Source organism: Sparus aurata, chromosome 17, assembly GCF_900880675.1.
Source record: "Sparus aurata chromosome 17, fSpaAur1.1, whole genome shotgun sequence".
In the NCBI taxonomy this organism is placed as follows: Eukaryota; Metazoa; Chordata; class Actinopteri; order Spariformes; family Sparidae; genus Sparus; species Sparus aurata.
In genome coordinates, this window is record NC_044203.1 from 15,254,751 (window position 1) to 15,272,716 (window position 17,966).

The window sequence follows — 17,966 nt, forward strand, 5'->3', positions numbered from 1 at the left end:
TATATAGTACCATTCTGTCCCTCTATAGCATCCAGGAGTTCTTTCCACACCAGAGGCCAAGAGGATCGTCAGGAACTATAACAGGGTAGCAAGGGTCCTTTTGGAGTTTGAGATGCTCTACCATCACAGCTGGATGAAAAAGGTATTTTGATTCGAATATATGTGTGTGTGTGTGTGTGTGTATATATATGTATATGTGTGTATTTATATATATATATATGTATGTATGTGTATGTGTATGAATGTATGTATATATATATGTATGTATGTGTATGTATATATATATATATATATATATATATATGTATGTGTATGTATATATATATATATATATATATATATATATATATATATGTATATATGTATGTATATATATATATATCTTTTATTTTCTGCCTTCTCATCCATGCCCACTGCCTTTGGTCTCTCACTAATTTTCCATCCTTTTTGCCCTTTTTCTCAACTTTATTTTCCCTCTTTCCCTCACCTCTCCTTGCTGAAATACCTCTCTTAACTACTCAACCCACCTTGATCCCTCCTCCCCAGATGGAGGAAGCCCGGGTGGGCCTACAAGCCTCTTTGCTGGTCAGGTCTCCAGAGACAGGGGAGCTGTTTGTGAACTTTGACCCAGAAATTCTGACCCAGATCCGGGAGGCAAACTGCATGACAAAGATGAAATTGGAGATCCCACCCTTTGCTGCTCTGTTGCAGCAGAGACAGGACACCCTCAAAAAGAACTACAACAAACTACAGGTGGATAATACACACAGTTTTACACGTCATGAATTACATGGAACTTAGAAAAACAATATATGGAGGCATAGTTGATTCTGCATGTCACTTGCATAAAGGTAAAATAACATGTGGTTAATATGAACAGCAACAATGGACAACAGGAGTTATAGTAAAACACACTGTGCTCAACCACGAATGAATACAGTGACTGCATTGATATGTCTTTACCCTCCCAGTTAATGTTGAGTGAAAACACCAGAGTGCGGGCTAAGATCCAGAGTGCTTTTGAACAGCTGGCCATGCCGCATGTAGCTAAGGTAAGATGTCCGTATGTTGTACTTCAAGATGCATTTAAATGACATCCTGTATGTTATTTGTTTAGCGTTCATTGGATAGTGATATTCATAAGTTCATGCTTTATATAATTCTAACATAATTGAAAATATCTGTCAAGATATACAGTAGATATACACTGCAATTAATTAGATATTAAATTATTTTAAAATGTATGGGTTCATTTATGTACGGTACTATTGCTTCTTTTTTTTATCAAAAGAAGTTCAATAATTCTATGAATGCATTTAATCCTGAGAAACAATATAAGGACAAACAATATACACCAGCATTTCCCATGTGTAAGACTGTACTATGTACTTACTCTGTAAGTGTAACATCACACTTCACTGACTTGGCAGGTGGATGAAGCTATACAACCGGGGTTGACCTCCCTCAACTGGACATCTCTGAACATAGACAAGTACCTGGGCCGCATTGACAAGGCTTTGGGTAAGAAAGAAATCCAGCGAGATCAGTGTCCCACATTGTGACACATAAGACATCCTGTGACTCAACACTGGTGGCTTCTGATAACATTTACATAAATGGATTCATTGTGTATCTTCTGTGCGTGCGTGCATGAGTGCGTGCATACGTGTGTGTGTGTCCACTTTTACTTTATTTCTTGTTTTGTAAATTTGCTGCCTCATCTACCTCTTTTTCCACACCTCTGATCTTTTTTCCATCCACTTGTGTTTTCTGTTCTGTGTCCTTTTCTTTCACTTGACTCTCCAGTTGACCTGGAGCTGTTGATGGACAGGGTAAATGACTTGGTGGAGTTTCGGATAGATGCTGTGCTACAGGAGATGAGCGGATCCACACTGTGTGTTTTGCCAGAGGATGAACCCATCACCTGTGAAGAGTTTGTTCAGACCACCAGGGTAAATGAAGACTATGGCTATGATACTGTTTCAAATAGAATATAGTTGTCAAAGTTTTACTAAAACTAAGTTTTACAGGGACTTTCATAATCCTCACATTTTAAAGTTCTTTTTAAGTATTTTCTTCGTAAACTATATATTTAATTCTCTAAAGGCATTCATATAATTGAGTTATTACAACTATAGATTTGTATGCCTTACATGAAGGCTACTGCTTATATATGTCTTTTTGCACTGCTTGTTGGTGTGCGCAGTGTCTTATTAGCAGTCAAGGCTGCAGATCATCAATCATGAATAATTAATGTGATACAAAAGTTGCTAAGTCATCACAACAAAGATCTTATGTGAATGAGTAACTCACACATTGACTTGTGCGAGGATGTCCAGTACTGTATATAAATCATGGTAAGTGATTTATATAAAGTGAGTTGAATTAAAGTGTGTTTAAAAGAAATGACAAGTGTTCCCAAGGAATTGTATTTATTTATTTTTTTTGCTACGGTGGTGAAATCCTATAGCTAATGTTGGCTGCAGTGCATATAACAATTTTAACGTACATTCCAAATATGTGTATAGGACCTGTGCATAAGACAAGCCCAGGGTCTCCACACTAAGAGCTCACTGGTAGAGGAGGCTGCTAATGAACTGATCAACATGCTGCTTGAGTTTGACCACAATCAGAGAGAGGAGGTGGAGAGGGTCGAGGAAGAAAGCTGCGCTGAGAGTAAGACCGTTGACCACATTGACAGTGAAGGTATGTTAACATTTTGAGATCAAATAGAATAGGATATGATGAGGTGCAAGGGACAGTACTTGAAGAGAGACAGTTAATGTGAAAACTAAAACAGATGCATGAAAGCATATAAAGGCCACAATATTTTTTATAAACTTATTAGTTTAATTAATGCTTTTCCTCTTTTCATATTATGTGCACGACAATCCTTAACCATTATACTATACTATTAACCACTCTAAGTTTCTGTTTGTATTAGCTAAGTTAGAGCTTGGTGTTATTTCACATTATAAATTCCTCACCAGTCAGAGGACCTCACCTTTTTCATTTCAGGTGAGGATGAGGGCCGCTCAGAGGGCCGTCTCTTCTCCAGAAACACTTTGCTCCCGCCAGCCAGCGTTGGCCCTTCCTCTCCCTTGGTGAGGAGGAAGAAGAAGAAGGACCTGATGGAAGTGATGGAGGAGGAAGCCCAAGAGCTGCTCTCCTACTTCAACCACCGGAACGTTGATGCTTTGCTCAGATTGACACGTAACACCCTGGAGATGCTACGCAAGCGCATCCATGCCTCCTCACTTATACATTTCTTGGGTGGGTCTTGTGTAACCATTTTGCTGGTCTTAGTATTTTGGCTTATTAAAACATTTTTAAAAGGTGTTGAACAATTTCACTTAAAATGTGTCAGCATTTTGGGGTTGCACAAATGCATCAAATAAAGAAAATGGTACAGCATATTTTGCCCCAATTGTATCAGTGCAATTCTTTGCTCCCCCTGCAGCCGAGAGTGATTCACCCAATCATGGCAAAAGTAGTGCTCAGCAAGCAATCTTCAGGGTCAATGTGACCCTCTCCATCCCTAACATCGCCATGGTCCCAGCTCTGGAGGAGGTCCAACAGGCTCTTAACAGGGCTGTAGAGTGTGTGGTCAGTGTCAGTAAGGGAGTCGGCCAGTGGAGCAAAGAAAGAATCTCCAAGGTGGGTTTGATCTGATGGAGCAGGCAATAATTATTTTAACTAATGAATGATATTTTTCCCACAAACCCTAAGGTCTTTTTATATATCCATGTTCTCTCTTGCAGAGAAAAATGAATGAAAGACGGATGGCAGCTCTGAAACAGGACAGTTCTGAGAGTGAATCTGAGGATGGAGCAACAACATACAGGAGCCTGACTGGTATGTGAGGTCATGGGACCTCACCTCATGTAACTTCAGCAGTTCAAGTCAGTTTGCCTATTTCATGTATCCACATTGTTAGCAACATGCAGACCAAAACACTGATCATTAGCAAGCGCAACACAGTCACTTGATAATTAGATCTTCTTATTTCACAGCTCAGCAGAGCAAAGCCTCATCTGACTAGGAACAGATAAAGATGGAAATTTCATGAATATGTCAGTGACTTTGAAAGGAGGACATTTAAAAATGTCATTCATATACAGCAGCCCTTTCGATCAGATTGCGCCCTGGCTAAAATGGAGGTAATGTTGTGAAACTCTGCCTGATCATGGATGATAATGCTGCAGTGCTGATGTTTTTTTTCTGAAATGAACTATAACTTTATGAGAAAAGTTGGATATTAACTTGTTCTATATATGTACATGTGCTCTAATACAGTGGCAATAATTTTAGGTAACATGTGATATTTAAAGTATCCAGAGACTTAACAGGGTTCTAAAAACAGCAGAAGACACCTGGCAACCTCAGGAATACTTAATACAAGATTCCAACTCTCTCTATTATGTGTTATTATGAAAAGGTTATAAGTAAAGGATTTCAAGCAAACTGTTAGCTATTTATAATGTGCACAGTAGGGTTATCCAGTCCCCCAAAACTCTATATGTTCTATCACAATTCCTTTAAACTGTGTGCTTTTCAGACGGCAGCACTTCAGACATTTCAGCATCTGTGATCCAGGCTATCCCATTCCAAGCCAGAAACTACTACAAGAGTGTGTCTGAGAACAAGGAGATAGTCAAACTGGTGTCCGTTCTCAGCACCTCCATCAGCTCCACCAAAAAGGTATGTGCATTTTTCATTTCAACGAGAAAATATAATTGAAGCATATTGCACTTAAGCCTGTCCAATATGTATATGTTTAATTTCTTATATTTTTATATTTATTATATCCTGTCTACTGCAGCAGTCAAATGTTTGTCCAATGTAAATGGCCAAAGATAACAGCAGTGTTTTTAGCACCTGCATGTGTGTTTTCATCCTCATGTCCTCTTGTAAGAGTACATTTTGCTCATCAAATCTAATGTTGTTTTATATGATTGAGCAGGAAGTGATGACTTCTCTAGACCGTTTTAGCCGTTACCATCACATCTGGAGAAAGGACCGTGAAGACGCCATGCGGAAGTATGATGCACTAAATGACTAGAAATACATACCTGACTATCAACACAGAGAACTAATGTTTTTTTTTGTTTTTTTAACAGATTCATTCAGGGAAGTCCCTTACTTTCAGAGTTTGAGAGCCAGATTATTTTCTATCGAGAGCTGGAGCTTGAAATAAACTCTGAACCAGAGTACATCACTGTCGGAGCTTTGGCTCTTTTCACAGGTTGGATTAAGTTTTATTGTTTTTTGCTGGATCTGTTACGACCCATCTGTGGTACTTATAGCATCATTACTGCCTTGTTTGGATAAAGCACAACACTTTGAAAATGTATTTTTCATGGATAAGAAATATAAAGAAAATTTGACACCAACATGGAATAAGAAAATTGTCCTCAAGCCAATCCATCACTGATCTCTGTGTATTCACATGTATTTCTTTCTACCAGCGGACCTGAAGATGTCCCTCACTGCTGAAACCAAGAACTGGATGGTGGACTACGGACTGTACTGTAACAGGAAATATCGCTCAGAAATGGAGCAGATCTTTGCTTTTGTTGATGAAGCAGGAAAGAAACTGAATCGGCAGATAAAAGACTTGGATGACATTCGCATTGCTATGGCAGCACTCAAGGAGATCAGAGAGCACCAGATATCTATTGATTTTCAAGTTGGTCCCATAGAGGTAAAGCACAGTATAAGGACTTTCACACAGCACAGACAGATTAATAAAGTAGTATATACCGGAGCATTTCAGCTTATTAATTTAATTTAAGTTATTCTAAGTGGTGTATCGTTGACAACTGGATGTGTTTCAGTTTCTTAAAGACATTTCACCTCTCTTCCAAGAGGCTTCTTCAGCTCTAACTAGAGGGAAGTTGCAGGCCTATAAACTCTGTGTGGGAGTGTCCTTACATAGTCGTTAAGGACATGTATGAGCTCTGAGTTTCAGAGTCGTTAGGGCCACTTGTGGTTGGTTGACCCAACTGGCCTTCACGTGGGTTGGTAGGACGAGGTGAGCCCAGGTGTGAATGATTGTTAAGCTGTCTGGGGAAAGAACTCTGTACTGCATTGCAGGGGGGTGATATAGAATATCTTAGGCCATCTCCTCTGAGCAAAGACGGTTGTTCCAGTTTTCTGCTTCAGATATAAGTGGACAGCAGAGTCTTGACCTGAGGAGTTGGCCCTGCTGTGTTGTGCCATTCGTTTATGGAGAGGTTGTTTTGTCCCCACAATGATGGAGGGCTAACTCCTCAGGTCCAGACTTTGTTAAAAGAGACAAATTCCTATGAGGACAACAACGTAAACATCTTGGCCAGAAAGGACAGATGGTTAGAAAGAGGGGTAAAAGATTTCACGTGTCCTTAACAACTCTGTAAGGACACTCCCGCACAAAGTTTAAAAGCCTGCAACTTCCCTCCAGTTAGTTAGAACTGAAGAAGCCTCTTGGATGAATGGTGAAATGTCTTCAAGAAACTGCCACACATCCATTTGCTTACAATAAAGCACTTAGAATTACCATGACCTAGATGACTGAGAATCTTCAACAGCATTTGAGTTGTGTTTTTAAAGCATTTAGGTTAAGTTCTTTATCAGAAGCTCAAAAGCAGAAGCGATGCAGGAATTTAAACTCTTACGGTTTTATGTCAGTGTTTGACAAACTGCTGAAATAATGATGTACAGTATGATTTGCCAATATTTGGAGAAAGACTAGGCATTGTTTTCTTCCTAACAGGAGTCCTATGCCATGCTTCATAAATATGAGTTGTCAGTGGCAAAAGAGGAGGCAGATAAGGTGGATACGGTGCGGTATACCTGGGAGAAGCTGCTGTCGCGGAGCACAGAAGTACAGAATGAGCTGGTGGCCCTGCAGCCCAACTTCAGAGGAGAGCTTGTCAGCAATGTGGAGACCTTCCTAGAAGACTGTCAACACTTTTACCAGGATTATGAGAAGGTAAAGGAAACAGACAGAAAATGCAAGAGGATAGTAGGATAGAGGATAGTGTCTGTATAAACACTCAAAGGCTCAATCCACCGACAGTTATAAACTTCCTCTCAACCTAATTATTTCTTATCACAGCACATAATTAGCATTGCTTGTTAATGATTCCTTTTTCCTCGCATCATATTCTTGCATCTCCTGTTACTGGAAGGGACTTCAGTGTATGGAAAATATGCAAGTGAGAGAAACATGGCTGCTTCTAAGGGAAGTGGGAGTTACATGTGGTCTTTTTTCCTCTGTGCTTCAGGATGGCCCTATGGTGGTGGGGCTAGCTCCTCAGGATGCCAGTGATAGACTCATCATGTTCCAGGTTTGTTACTGATGAACTGAGCTAGAAATATTAAGTTATCATTTAGTCTGTCAGTCAGGTAGTGTGTTTAAAATTTGGGTCTGGATATTGACCAGGAGATGGATTTGAAAATTTTATTTTTTTCTTTTTTTTTTTTTTTCTACACTGATGTAAAATAATCTATTGGCATTCTTCTCCTTTTAAGAATCGGTTTGATAACCTGTTCAGGAAGTACATCACTTACACTGGTGGAGAGGAGCTGTTTGGACTTTCTGTTACCCAGCATCCCCAGCTGTTGGAGATCAGGAAGCAGTTGACTCTGCTACAGAAGTTGTATGGCCTTTACAACAATGTCATTGAAACAGTCAACGGTTACTATGACATCCTCTGGGCTGACATCCACATCGAGAAGATCAATAACGAGCTACTGGACTTTCAGACAAGGTCCATTTACTGTGATGTTAATCTAATAACCATGTTCAAAGGTTTTCTGTTAAATTTTAGACCTCAAGCAGTGGCATGAAGCTGTGAATCCCAAATGAATCCCCATTTTGTTTGTCTCATTAACAGGTGTTATTCAAAAAAATTAAATATCAGTCGAAGTTATTATTTTTTTTTTTCATTTAATTCAAAAAGTAATATGAATTATATGTATGCACATAGCTGATGAAACAAAGTCTTACCAATGGTGTCGCACTTTTCTACTGATTAATATGTGGTGGTAACGCCATGATACTTAGAAATACACCAGCAAAGACAGGCAAGATGGAGTGAACAATGCTGCATTTAATATTCAGTTCTTAAAAAAATCTGTTTTACGAATGTTTCATGAGGAGAGATATGCACTCAACATGTTTGTTCAACCTCAAGGAAACACAGAATGTGTTTTGACGAGTAACACCGATTCTAAACATGATATGTGGTTGTTTACAAGACAACTCCACAGGGCACCTTCAAGTAAATTTACCTCAACTGTATTGAAGTGTTTTAACTGAGCTGTGCTGACCTCGGCTACACTGAAAGTGAAAGTGACACTTCCAGGAAATATGAGGTACCTACGACTGAACAGACATTATACAACAAAACTAGATTAAACACAATACAGCCACTAAGGTGATTTACTGATTACATGGAGAGGTTTGCTTTTGCACATAGTAATCAGACCATCAAGAAGTGAGTGTCCATTGATTTAGAAGACGATCATATAATGATCATATTATAATGATCATATTATGAGGAAAATAGAATGAAATGATCGTCATTAGTCTTTCCCCTCAGCATTATCCCTTTCCTGGCCTTTTACAAAGACCTTCCCTTGAAATCATCCTATATGTTTTTTTTCATTAAGCTCCGTATGAATGCTCTGAGGGATTTCAATTTCACCGTTTTCATCCACTTTTATCTTTGCACCCTGTCCTCGACAAGGGTTTTTTCATTGTGCATTTGTTAGGGTTAGCGTACCCTAACCCTAATTATTGTCCCGCAGGTAGCCACACTCATCAAATTAGGTTTTTAATCTAACTTCGAGGTGGCAATGGTCTAATGAATAAAACAGCGTTAACTAGCTGTAACCAAGTAGTCTGACTCTTTAGAGGTCTTCTCTTGTCTTCATGAGATGAAGAGCCTCAGAACTGAGGGATGGCCATGGGTACAGATGTATATGTGCAGGAGAGGCCTCACATAGGTCACAATAGACCGGCTGTAGTCAGGCCTCCCATGAGTGGGGAAGCCTATACTATATGTGTTGTACAAGAGGAACATGTGCTGATGTAAAACTTAAAGAAGACTGATAACTCCTAAAGAAATCCTGTCCATCAATTTTAGATGTTGTGCTTTGGGCTGGGTACCATGTACAACTGTGCTAAAGTAATGGTGCATACCTTTGGTCTTAATTTTGCGCACAACTAACCTCTGGTTCGCTATGAGTTTAATGACTATTGTATTATTTAACTACCAGGTGTCGTAAACTGCCCCGGGCTCTGAAGGAGTGGCAGGCTTTCCTGGACCTAAAGAAAACAATTGATGAATTCAGTGAGTGCTGCCCCCTGCTGGAACTCATGACCAACAAGGCCATGATGACTCGCCACTGGAAGAGAATCACTGAGGTCAGTGAAACAAAGCCAGAAACATACCGCTGCAGTTGCCAGTTTTTTTTCACATAAGAGACAAAACCTACTGTTAATGTAGTAATGATAATAATAATAATGATAATAATAATAATAATAATTGATTGATTTGCAACTTTGATGAACATGTCTGTATTAATTTTATGTCAAGGTGACTGGGCACACCTTTGAAGTGGAAACTGATACATTCAAGCTACGCAACATCATGGAGGCTCCTCTGCTGAAGTATAAGGAGGAGATTGAGGTAAGATAAGCGAAGACGAATAAGACAAGTGTCCTTATAGAATGCCACCTTGACATGTTTACGCTGTTCAAATGCATTGATGACATTAAAATTATGTAGCCAAATGAATATCATAGCGACACAAGTTGTTTAAAGGACATATTTTGAAATATTTTCATAGCAGTATTGAATAAAGAATTCCTTCAATCGATTTTGACCAGTGAGATGTGTATATATATATATATGTTTTTTGTGTGTGTGTGTGTGTGTGTGTGTGTGTGTGTGTGTTTGTATATAAAGATATTATTAAATGCACTCTATGGTTTAGAAAAACAGCAAGTTCTAAACCAAATTTGTGTATCACAGGCAGACCGTTCAAGACAAAAGTTCATGTTTACATTAATCAAAAAACAGGCAAGGTTCCAAACCATATAGGCAGTCAGAATTGGCATCTTAATGTTTGGGTCAGTCATGCAGAGCAAAGACTTGAAAGCAAGGGTGATGCAAACTGGACCATCTGGCAAAGACTGAGTGGAACCGTGCCAGTATATACTGTACTGTATAACGTACTAATATCCTTGTGAGGATAATGAATATGTTTATTTGGATTTCTTTTGCCATTACTATTGGTATTGCTAATCTTTGACATTTTTTGTGTTCCTTACACAGGATATCTGTATCAGTGCAGTGAAAGAGCGAGACATTGAGCAGAAGTTGAAGCAGGTGATCGCTGAGTGGGACAACAAGACTTTTACATTTGCAAACTTTAAGACCCGTGGAGAACTGCTACTGAGAGGAGACAGCACGTCAGAGGTCATTGCTAACATGGAGGACAGTCTGATGATGTTGGGGTCTCTTATGAGCAACAGGTATGTCAATATTGATACTAATAATCATTATTGGACATTTATTAGGATAATTATGTGGGTCAAAATTCATTCTGTAGAATTCTCATTCTTGTAGACTTTGCAAGAACTAAACAAGCTGTCACTGTGTGGGTTAGTGGTAAGCTTTTACATGCTGATGTAATTCATTTCCTAGGTACAACACTCCATTTAAAGCCCAGATTCAGAAGTGGGTTCAGAATCTTTCCAACACCACTGATATCATAGAGAACTGGATGACCGTCCAAAACCTCTGGATCTACCTAGAGGCTGTGTTTGTGGGTGGAGACATTGCAAAACAGCTGCCCAAGGTATATAGTGAATATGGTATAGTGTCATATTTGATTCGCTAATCTCAATAGATGTTTGATGACATGTTTAATGGGTTTAACATAAAACTCATTTCTATATCATGCTGCTGTTATTCTTTCATGCCTTACATTTTAATTTTATGTTTATCAGAAATCCTTTATTTGTGATTAGAAATTTGATTTATAGGGACCACTGTAAAACAGAGCCTTGACATTTAGCAACAGAAACAGAAAGGATACATCCACTGATCAATTCAATCTTTTTAAGGAAGCAAAGCGTTTCTCTAACATTGACAAATCATGGGTGAAGATCATGATGCGAGCTCACGAGATGCCCAACGTAGTACAGTCCTGTGTGGGAGATGAGACTATGGGACAGCTGCTTCCACACCTGCTTGAACAGCTTGAGATCTGCCAGAAATCACTTACAGGGTGAGTATGAAGGACCGAAATCCTAATTAAGTCACACATTGAAACAATATCATTAAATTGTTACTATAGGAATCCAGAGTCCACTGGAGCTTTGACTTTAACTTTTATCATACATGGCAGTCTGAAAGTGCCTCTGCAGCTATCAAAAGCACAAGTTTGTACCATTGTTCCAAAATTAGTAGAGGTGGAAGAAGAGGTTTGGAAAAAATTGCTTAAATTCCTGTGAACAATGAGTCTCTATCAGCATATATTTGGAAGGTTCAGCATGATTTAAAGGAAGGGATCACTTTTATTTGACCACATATCATACAGTGTGCAACATGGCAAAACTGGTAGTCTGTATCTAACCCAGCGGTGGGCAGCGGTCGTGCCTAGAGTTCTAATTCCAGATCTGAGCTAGTGCCTTAGTCAAGGGCACTGACTGGAGAATTAATCTAGTGTGCATGTTTTAATGGTGGGGAAATCAGACTATCCAGAGGAAACAAAAGCAAGCACGGGAAGAACATGTAAACTCTCCGCAGAAAGGCCCTGCCCCAACTTGAGTTAAACTCAGAACCTTCTTGCTGTAAGGCAACAGTGCTAACCACTGCACCACAGTAAAATCGGTATGTGGTGTGTTGGGCCATTTTCAGTAGATTAAAAAAAAAAAAAAAAGCACAAAAAAGATTTTTGATATTATTTTCTATTAAATAGTGCTGCCATAAAATTGTGTTTACAGCTAAAAAAAAATGTGTGATTAGTACCTCATTAAAGTGCAAACATTACTTAAAGGAAGGAGCCAGTTGTTTTAACAGCTGTTACAATAACTGAAGATTATTTTTTGTATTTGGCTGCCAACTGTTGTACAGTACATGTGTCTAGTTTGCTGTGTTTCAAACACAAGTGGCTTTGTGAGGGACTACTGCAAGTTACCTTTATTATTCATAATTCTGTCAAACAGCTATTTGGAGAAGAAGCGTCTGCTTTTTCCTCGTTTCTTCTTTGTGTCTGACCCTGCCCTGCTGGAGATTCTTGGCCAGGCCTCTGACTCCCACACAATCCAGGCACACCTCCTCAACGTCTTCGACAACATCAAATGCGTCCGATTCCATGACAAGGTGAGTGTTTCATTGAACCACGTAGACTGTTTTTACTTTTGTATTACACAGTTGACCTTTTGACAGGTCAGGGTAACAGAACAATGGCGTATTTCATACACTCTGACACTCTGTTTTATTTTCAGAACTGAAGGGCTTGAAAACCACAATTTGCAAACAGATCGAAAAATGCAATACAAGGGCAGATACATTGAACTCACTAATCAGAATAGTGTAGAGAAGGAGAATATATACCTATGTTGGCATATTTTTTTTCTAATTGGCACAATAAATACGATAATGAGTCTATGATTCTGATTTATGATGCATGTCATCATCCTCAGGTATATGACCGTATTCTGGCCATATCATCACGGGAAGGGGAGACCGTGGAGCTGGAACGTCCTGTCACAGCAGAGGGTAATGTAGAGGTTTGGCTCAACGCTCTGCTAAAGGAATCCCAGAGGTCTTTGCATCTGGTGATCCGACAAGCTGTCCTGACCATCCAGGACTCTGGCTTCCAGCTGATTGACTTCCTCAACTCCTTCCCTGCTCAGGTAGATTATAGATGGGTTGAAAAAACGAATACAAGAATATTTTGAAAAATGGACCATACCATTATTCTCTGTAAATATCGTTAGAAGACTGTGTCCTGAGAAGAAAGTGATAATGAAAACGAGACCAACATTGTGAAACTGGCAAATTTATTTCAGTAGTGTGCTGTAGTGTTGATTCCACGTTTAGGGAAGTAATTAAAGTCAAAATGTTGGTATGGATTGCTTAAAAAAGCAATTATTACAATTTAAATGTTCTCGGTACATTTGACCATCACACAATGATGTTGTTACCAAATATCCTTGTCCTCGATTCAGGTTGGCCTGCTTGGAATTCAGATGATATGGACAAGGGACTCTGAAGAGGCGCTCACCAATGCCCGATATGATCGGCGCATTATGGCCAAAACCAACCAGCTCTTCCTCGATCTGCTCAACACACTGATTGACATGACCACAAGAGATTTGGAGGCTGTGGAGAGGACCAAGTATGAGACCCTCATCACCATCCATGTCCACCAGAGAGACATATTTGATGACTTGGTGAGTATGTTGTATGATGGCTAAGTATAGTGAAGTCCTTTTAACTCAAACCAGCTCATTACATTCTCTCTTCAAATCTATTGATCATAATCCCCTGCTCAAGTTAGCTATCTTTTTGTAGAACTGTATTTGATATCTAAATACCACTGGGTTAGGGTCAGAAGGAAAGAGTCAATTCTATCTGGCAAAAGTCTTCAAAGCATTTTCAGTGTCAGCCAAGTGTTATTTGGACCTACACAAAGGACTCTCTTTGAAGTCTCCAAGCACAGTAAATTGCCCAGCTGGTCTCCAAGGTGAAAAGCACTTGTGTCAACTTCATTTATTCGGACTTGTTTTTTATCATTATCATTCAATCCCTCATACCTGTATTAATTTAGTCTCCTCCATCTTTTTTCGATCCTCTTCACCTTACTGTCATCTCCTATAACATATATAACTGTTGACCTCTTTCTATCCCATCCCTTTTTTCCCTTGTTACACTTTTTATCTCTTTGTATTTCATTTCCTTAATTATCTGCTTTATCTTCCTTATACCTTATTTTCCTCTCATCACCTCACATCCTGTCTTTCATCCTCCTTTTACCTGCCCTCTCCCCCTCCTTTTGCATTTTTAATGTCACCTTCTGGCCACCTCATACACCCTACCCTACCACCCTACCTTCCCTTTTTCTTCCTGCTTTTATCTCACACCTCACATCACCTCTTGAATGGTGCCCTTTGATTTTCTATTCTTCTATCGCCATTTTCTCTCTCTCTTCTGATTCTTTATCTTGCTTCCCTTCTCTCCCTGTCTCCCTTTTCTCAATCACTCCTCAATTCTCCTCTCTTTGTCCCTCCTCCTTCTCATTCTCATCCTTATCCTTTCTCCCTCCAGTGCCGACTCCATGTCAAAAGCCCCAACGACTTTGAGTGGCTGAAGCAGTGTCGTTTCTACTTCAATGAGGACTCAGACAAGATGATCATCAACATCACAGATGTGGGCTTTGTCTACCAGAATGAATTCTTGGGGTGCACTGAAAGACTGGTCATAACACCATTGACTGACAGGTAGAGGCCATCCATGAAGTCACACACAAATACACATGCATGGACTTTTAGTTGCACTTAGCCCAAGAGCTTTCAAATGTAAAAGATATACACACAGATATTTATGACATTTTTAAAAGACCTAAATGCTTGTCTGACAGTGTGTTGTTATCGCGGTTATAATGGTTGCCTAGCATTATTGAAATTTAGCTTCCTTTACACAAATAAATCCATCATAATTGATGTGCACAACTAAATCCTACATCAAATGCCTGCAGTGAGAGACTGTCCAAAATTCTATCTTCTGGACTATAAGTCAAACGTGCATTTTACTCCAAAAGAGTTACAATTAAAAGTTTGTAACTGTTTATCCTTAAATAGTAAAAAAGGTAAGATAATTTATCCACCCACCTACATTTTCTCTGCCTTAATCTAATGTGTTCTTTTATATGTTTGCCCTGGCAGTTACTATATAAAACTATATTGTAAATCCATTTCGCACTCCCTTTAGTCTTCAGTTTTCTTAGATCAGAAGGAAATATGGAGGCTGTTTACAGTAACAACTGTAACTGTTCTCTGTGATGTAGTATAAATGTTCATTATAGCATCAATTTATATTGGGTTACAGTGTGGGCTGACTAATGACTCAACTTTAGGAGAAGAGAGACCGAGAGAAAGCAATAAATTCGGAAGAGATGAAATTAGAGAGGAGGAGTAGGCACTCTTGCACTGTAGTCATCACCTCTGTCACTTACAGAAGATATGACTGTCAGAAAGCAAGGAAGAGAATCAGATGGAGGGAGGTAGGCAAACAGCCAGTGTCAGACTCACAGACAGAGAGGGAGAAATATGAGACAAGACGGAGAGAAAAAAGGATTAGACACAAGAAGAAAGAAATGAGAAGAGACAGCAGCAGGGAGGGAGTTACCAGCAGACATCAGACAGCAACTCTCTAAAGAAGTGGCACACTGTCCTTATGGCCAAAGGCGCAAAAACGGCCCTGATTTTCTAATAGCCTTCTTTTCCTGCCAGAAACACTATTTTTATTCCATTCTCTTTGCTTAGTGTGTGCTTTGCTGTTTTCTCCTCTATCACTCACTGGCTTCCTCTCTTCCTCCTTCACATTCTCTGTCCTTCATCCTTTCTTCCACTGCATGGGGATAGAAGATGAGGGATAATGATGATGAGAAAATAGTTTTAATAGCTGTGTTCTAATTCGTTCTACATTCTTTGAAGGGCACAAAATTGGTTGCAAGTGCAGTTTCGTCATGAGGCCAGCTTCACGATGAAAAGGAAGTACAGTGTTTAGCCAAAGGGCCTGGGTCAGGGCCCAGTGTCAGTCATCCTCTCTGATGAAGTGTCCTTGAGCAAGACACTAAATCCCTACCAGCTTTGGGGCTAGCATTCTCTAGCTGTGTCTGACCTCCAACCTCCCTGTGGAGAATCATATCATATTAGTTTTATTGTGTGTTAAACTAAAAGTGAGGGAAAATAAAAACTGCATTATGAGGAAGCAAATTCTTAAGTTTATTAAGCCTATGAAATCTAACTATCTCTCTTTTTATGTTTGGTCAGGTGCTACATCACCTTAGCCCAGGCTCTAGGTATGAGTATGGGTGGAGCCCCTGCTGGTCCTGCAGGAACAGGTAGGATTGAGGCCTTAAAGTATTACCTTGAGGGACAGCGTGTCAATGAAACACTGATACTTGTATACTTTTTTCCACTTAGTAAAATAGATAATTTTATCCAGATAGGAAAATAAATACTAGCAGTGATCCCCAAATTAAATCTAAAGGGTTGTGAAATCATTATTGGCTTCACAGTCAATGTTAACTTTTCTAAATTTTGTCTAATTTCTTGATTTTTAAAATCTTTTTTATCTTTAATGTACTACAAGGAGTTTTTTTTAGAATTAATTACTGAAGCTTCTATATGACCTATTAGCCCAGAAGATTGGCTATTGCTATATAGTTACTCCGACTTATCCAATCCAAAGTCCTAATTCAAAGTTATCATGCTTACATAGACATAAATAGATGCATTTCATCATTATGATGCATCCTACAATGTTTCAAAAAGAAAAATAGAAAAATAAGTTTAAATTCACTCACTAACCTACTGCCTTCAGACCGTGATAAAGGGTCACAGGTCCCCAATGCTTCATTTTAATTGACCACAAATCAAAAAGGTTGGTAACCGCTCCACTAGGGAGATGTATTTTGGTTAGAGAATGTATTTATTTTGCTGTTGAAAAATTGTTACATTTCATTTAGGGATATGCCAAATCTGCCTTTCGTTATTAGGTAAGACGGAGACCACAAAAGACATGGGCCGCTGTCTGGGAAAGTATGTTGTGGTCTTCAACTGTTCTGACCAGATGGACTTCAGAGGCCTGGGAAGAATATTCAAAGGTAAGAGTCACAATTCAGCTTGGTGCTTTATTGCTAAAAAAGCATCACGAGAAAAGGTTTAGGGTTAGAGCCCATCGGAGGCTTAAAATGTCCTGTGTAGCTTGAGGGGTTTGGGACAGCTGTGTGTGTTGAATTATTTTGGAGTCGTACATTTAGTTCTTTTGAAGTGACCATAAAGTTGCATGTGTGTCATTTCCAGGTTTGGCTCAGTCCGGTTCATGGGGTTGTTTTGATGAGTTCAACCGCATTGACCTCCCAGTTTTATCTGTGGCGGCCCAGCAGATCGCGATAGTTCTCACCTGCAAGAAAGAACGTCGCAAAAACTTTATCTTCACTGATGGAGACAATGTGGATATGAACCCTGAGTTTGGCATCTTCCTTACCATGGTCAGTGACATAAGAGAGCCACTATTAAAACATTTTATTAAAAACTGCTATTCATGTTGTAGCGCTATAACCTTCATTCTCATGGTATTGTTCTAGCTTTTGAAAATCCACCCACTCAAATATCTGTTGAGGAAAGTTTCAACCTTTAGCCTTAACTGCTATTTCACGCAATAACTTGGTCTTGTTATTAAGAATGCATGCAATAAATCACAAATATTACAATTTTATGATATTTGATTATCGTAGTTAAATGGAATTGACTTAGACCATGTAATATTTTATAAGTCAGTTTGTACAATATTAAAGACGAAGGTCTGCTTCTTTATTAATAATGTTGGTCAGTGTTCATTATCATAACCTTCATACAGTAGTTGTAAGATCACTTTGTCTCCTTGGCACAGTTGCTATCCCAAGGCAAGTCATTAAATAAAGAACAGAGGAATAATTCTCTCGCATGGGAAGAGGGGTCAGAGATCATTCTCTTTTGCTTTTACTGTCTGTGTGCGAGTGAGTGTGTATATGCACACATACGTGTGCATGCACTTATGTATATAGAGACAGTAATCAAAGGCAGGATGTGTGGAGAGGAGGGACAGAGCTGTGTCTATAGGGGTTTAACTATCTAAGTGATAGAGCTTGCTATGAACTTTAATGATGTTCTAGCAATAACCTAAGATTTTGTG

General features: G+C 39.2%; 1 protein-coding gene across 3 annotated transcripts in view; it reads left to right on the forward strand.

Annotated features, from left to right (window-relative positions):
* dnah5 (dynein, axonemal, heavy chain 5) overlaps window positions 1–17,966 on the forward strand; it is a 97,232-nt gene that overhangs the window by 19,598 nt on the left and 59,668 nt on the right. For 2 of the 3 annotated variants that reach the window (XM_030393887.1, XM_030393885.1), the window contains 28 exons: window positions 29–142; window positions 547–753; window positions 972–1,052; window positions 1,431–1,521; window positions 1,807–1,952; window positions 2,529–2,706; window positions 3,019–3,273; window positions 3,461–3,657; window positions 3,762–3,855; window positions 4,559–4,701; window positions 4,964–5,040; window positions 5,121–5,245; window positions 5,469–5,704; window positions 6,755–6,973; window positions 7,269–7,331; window positions 7,516–7,754; window positions 9,268–9,415; window positions 9,588–9,680; window positions 10,329–10,528; window positions 10,701–10,854; window positions 11,123–11,286; window positions 12,227–12,383; window positions 12,707–12,919; window positions 13,235–13,459; window positions 14,334–14,506; window positions 16,061–16,131; window positions 16,789–16,896; window positions 17,096–17,283. In XM_030393887.1, coding sequence (XP_030249747.1) covers window positions 29–142; window positions 547–753; window positions 972–1,052; window positions 1,431–1,521; window positions 1,807–1,952; window positions 2,529–2,706; window positions 3,019–3,273; window positions 3,461–3,657; window positions 3,762–3,855; window positions 4,559–4,701; window positions 4,964–5,040; window positions 5,121–5,245; window positions 5,469–5,704; window positions 6,755–6,973; window positions 7,269–7,331; window positions 7,516–7,754; window positions 9,268–9,415; window positions 9,588–9,680; window positions 10,329–10,528; window positions 10,701–10,854; window positions 11,123–11,286; window positions 12,227–12,383; window positions 12,707–12,919; window positions 13,235–13,459; window positions 14,334–14,506; window positions 16,061–16,131; window positions 16,789–16,896; window positions 17,096–17,283 — 4,359 coding nt within the window. Of the gene's footprint in view, window positions 1–28; window positions 143–546; window positions 754–971; window positions 1,053–1,430; window positions 1,522–1,806; window positions 1,953–2,528; window positions 2,707–3,018; window positions 3,274–3,457; window positions 3,658–3,761; window positions 3,856–4,558; window positions 4,702–4,963; window positions 5,041–5,120; window positions 5,246–5,468; window positions 5,705–6,754; window positions 6,974–7,268; window positions 7,332–7,515; window positions 7,755–9,267; window positions 9,416–9,587; window positions 9,681–10,328; window positions 10,529–10,700; window positions 10,855–11,122; window positions 11,287–12,226; window positions 12,384–12,706; window positions 12,920–13,234; window positions 13,460–14,333; window positions 14,507–16,060; window positions 16,132–16,788; window positions 16,897–17,095; window positions 17,284–17,966 lie in introns of all 3 variants that reach the window. The other variant, XM_030393886.1, reaches the window with a different exon arrangement.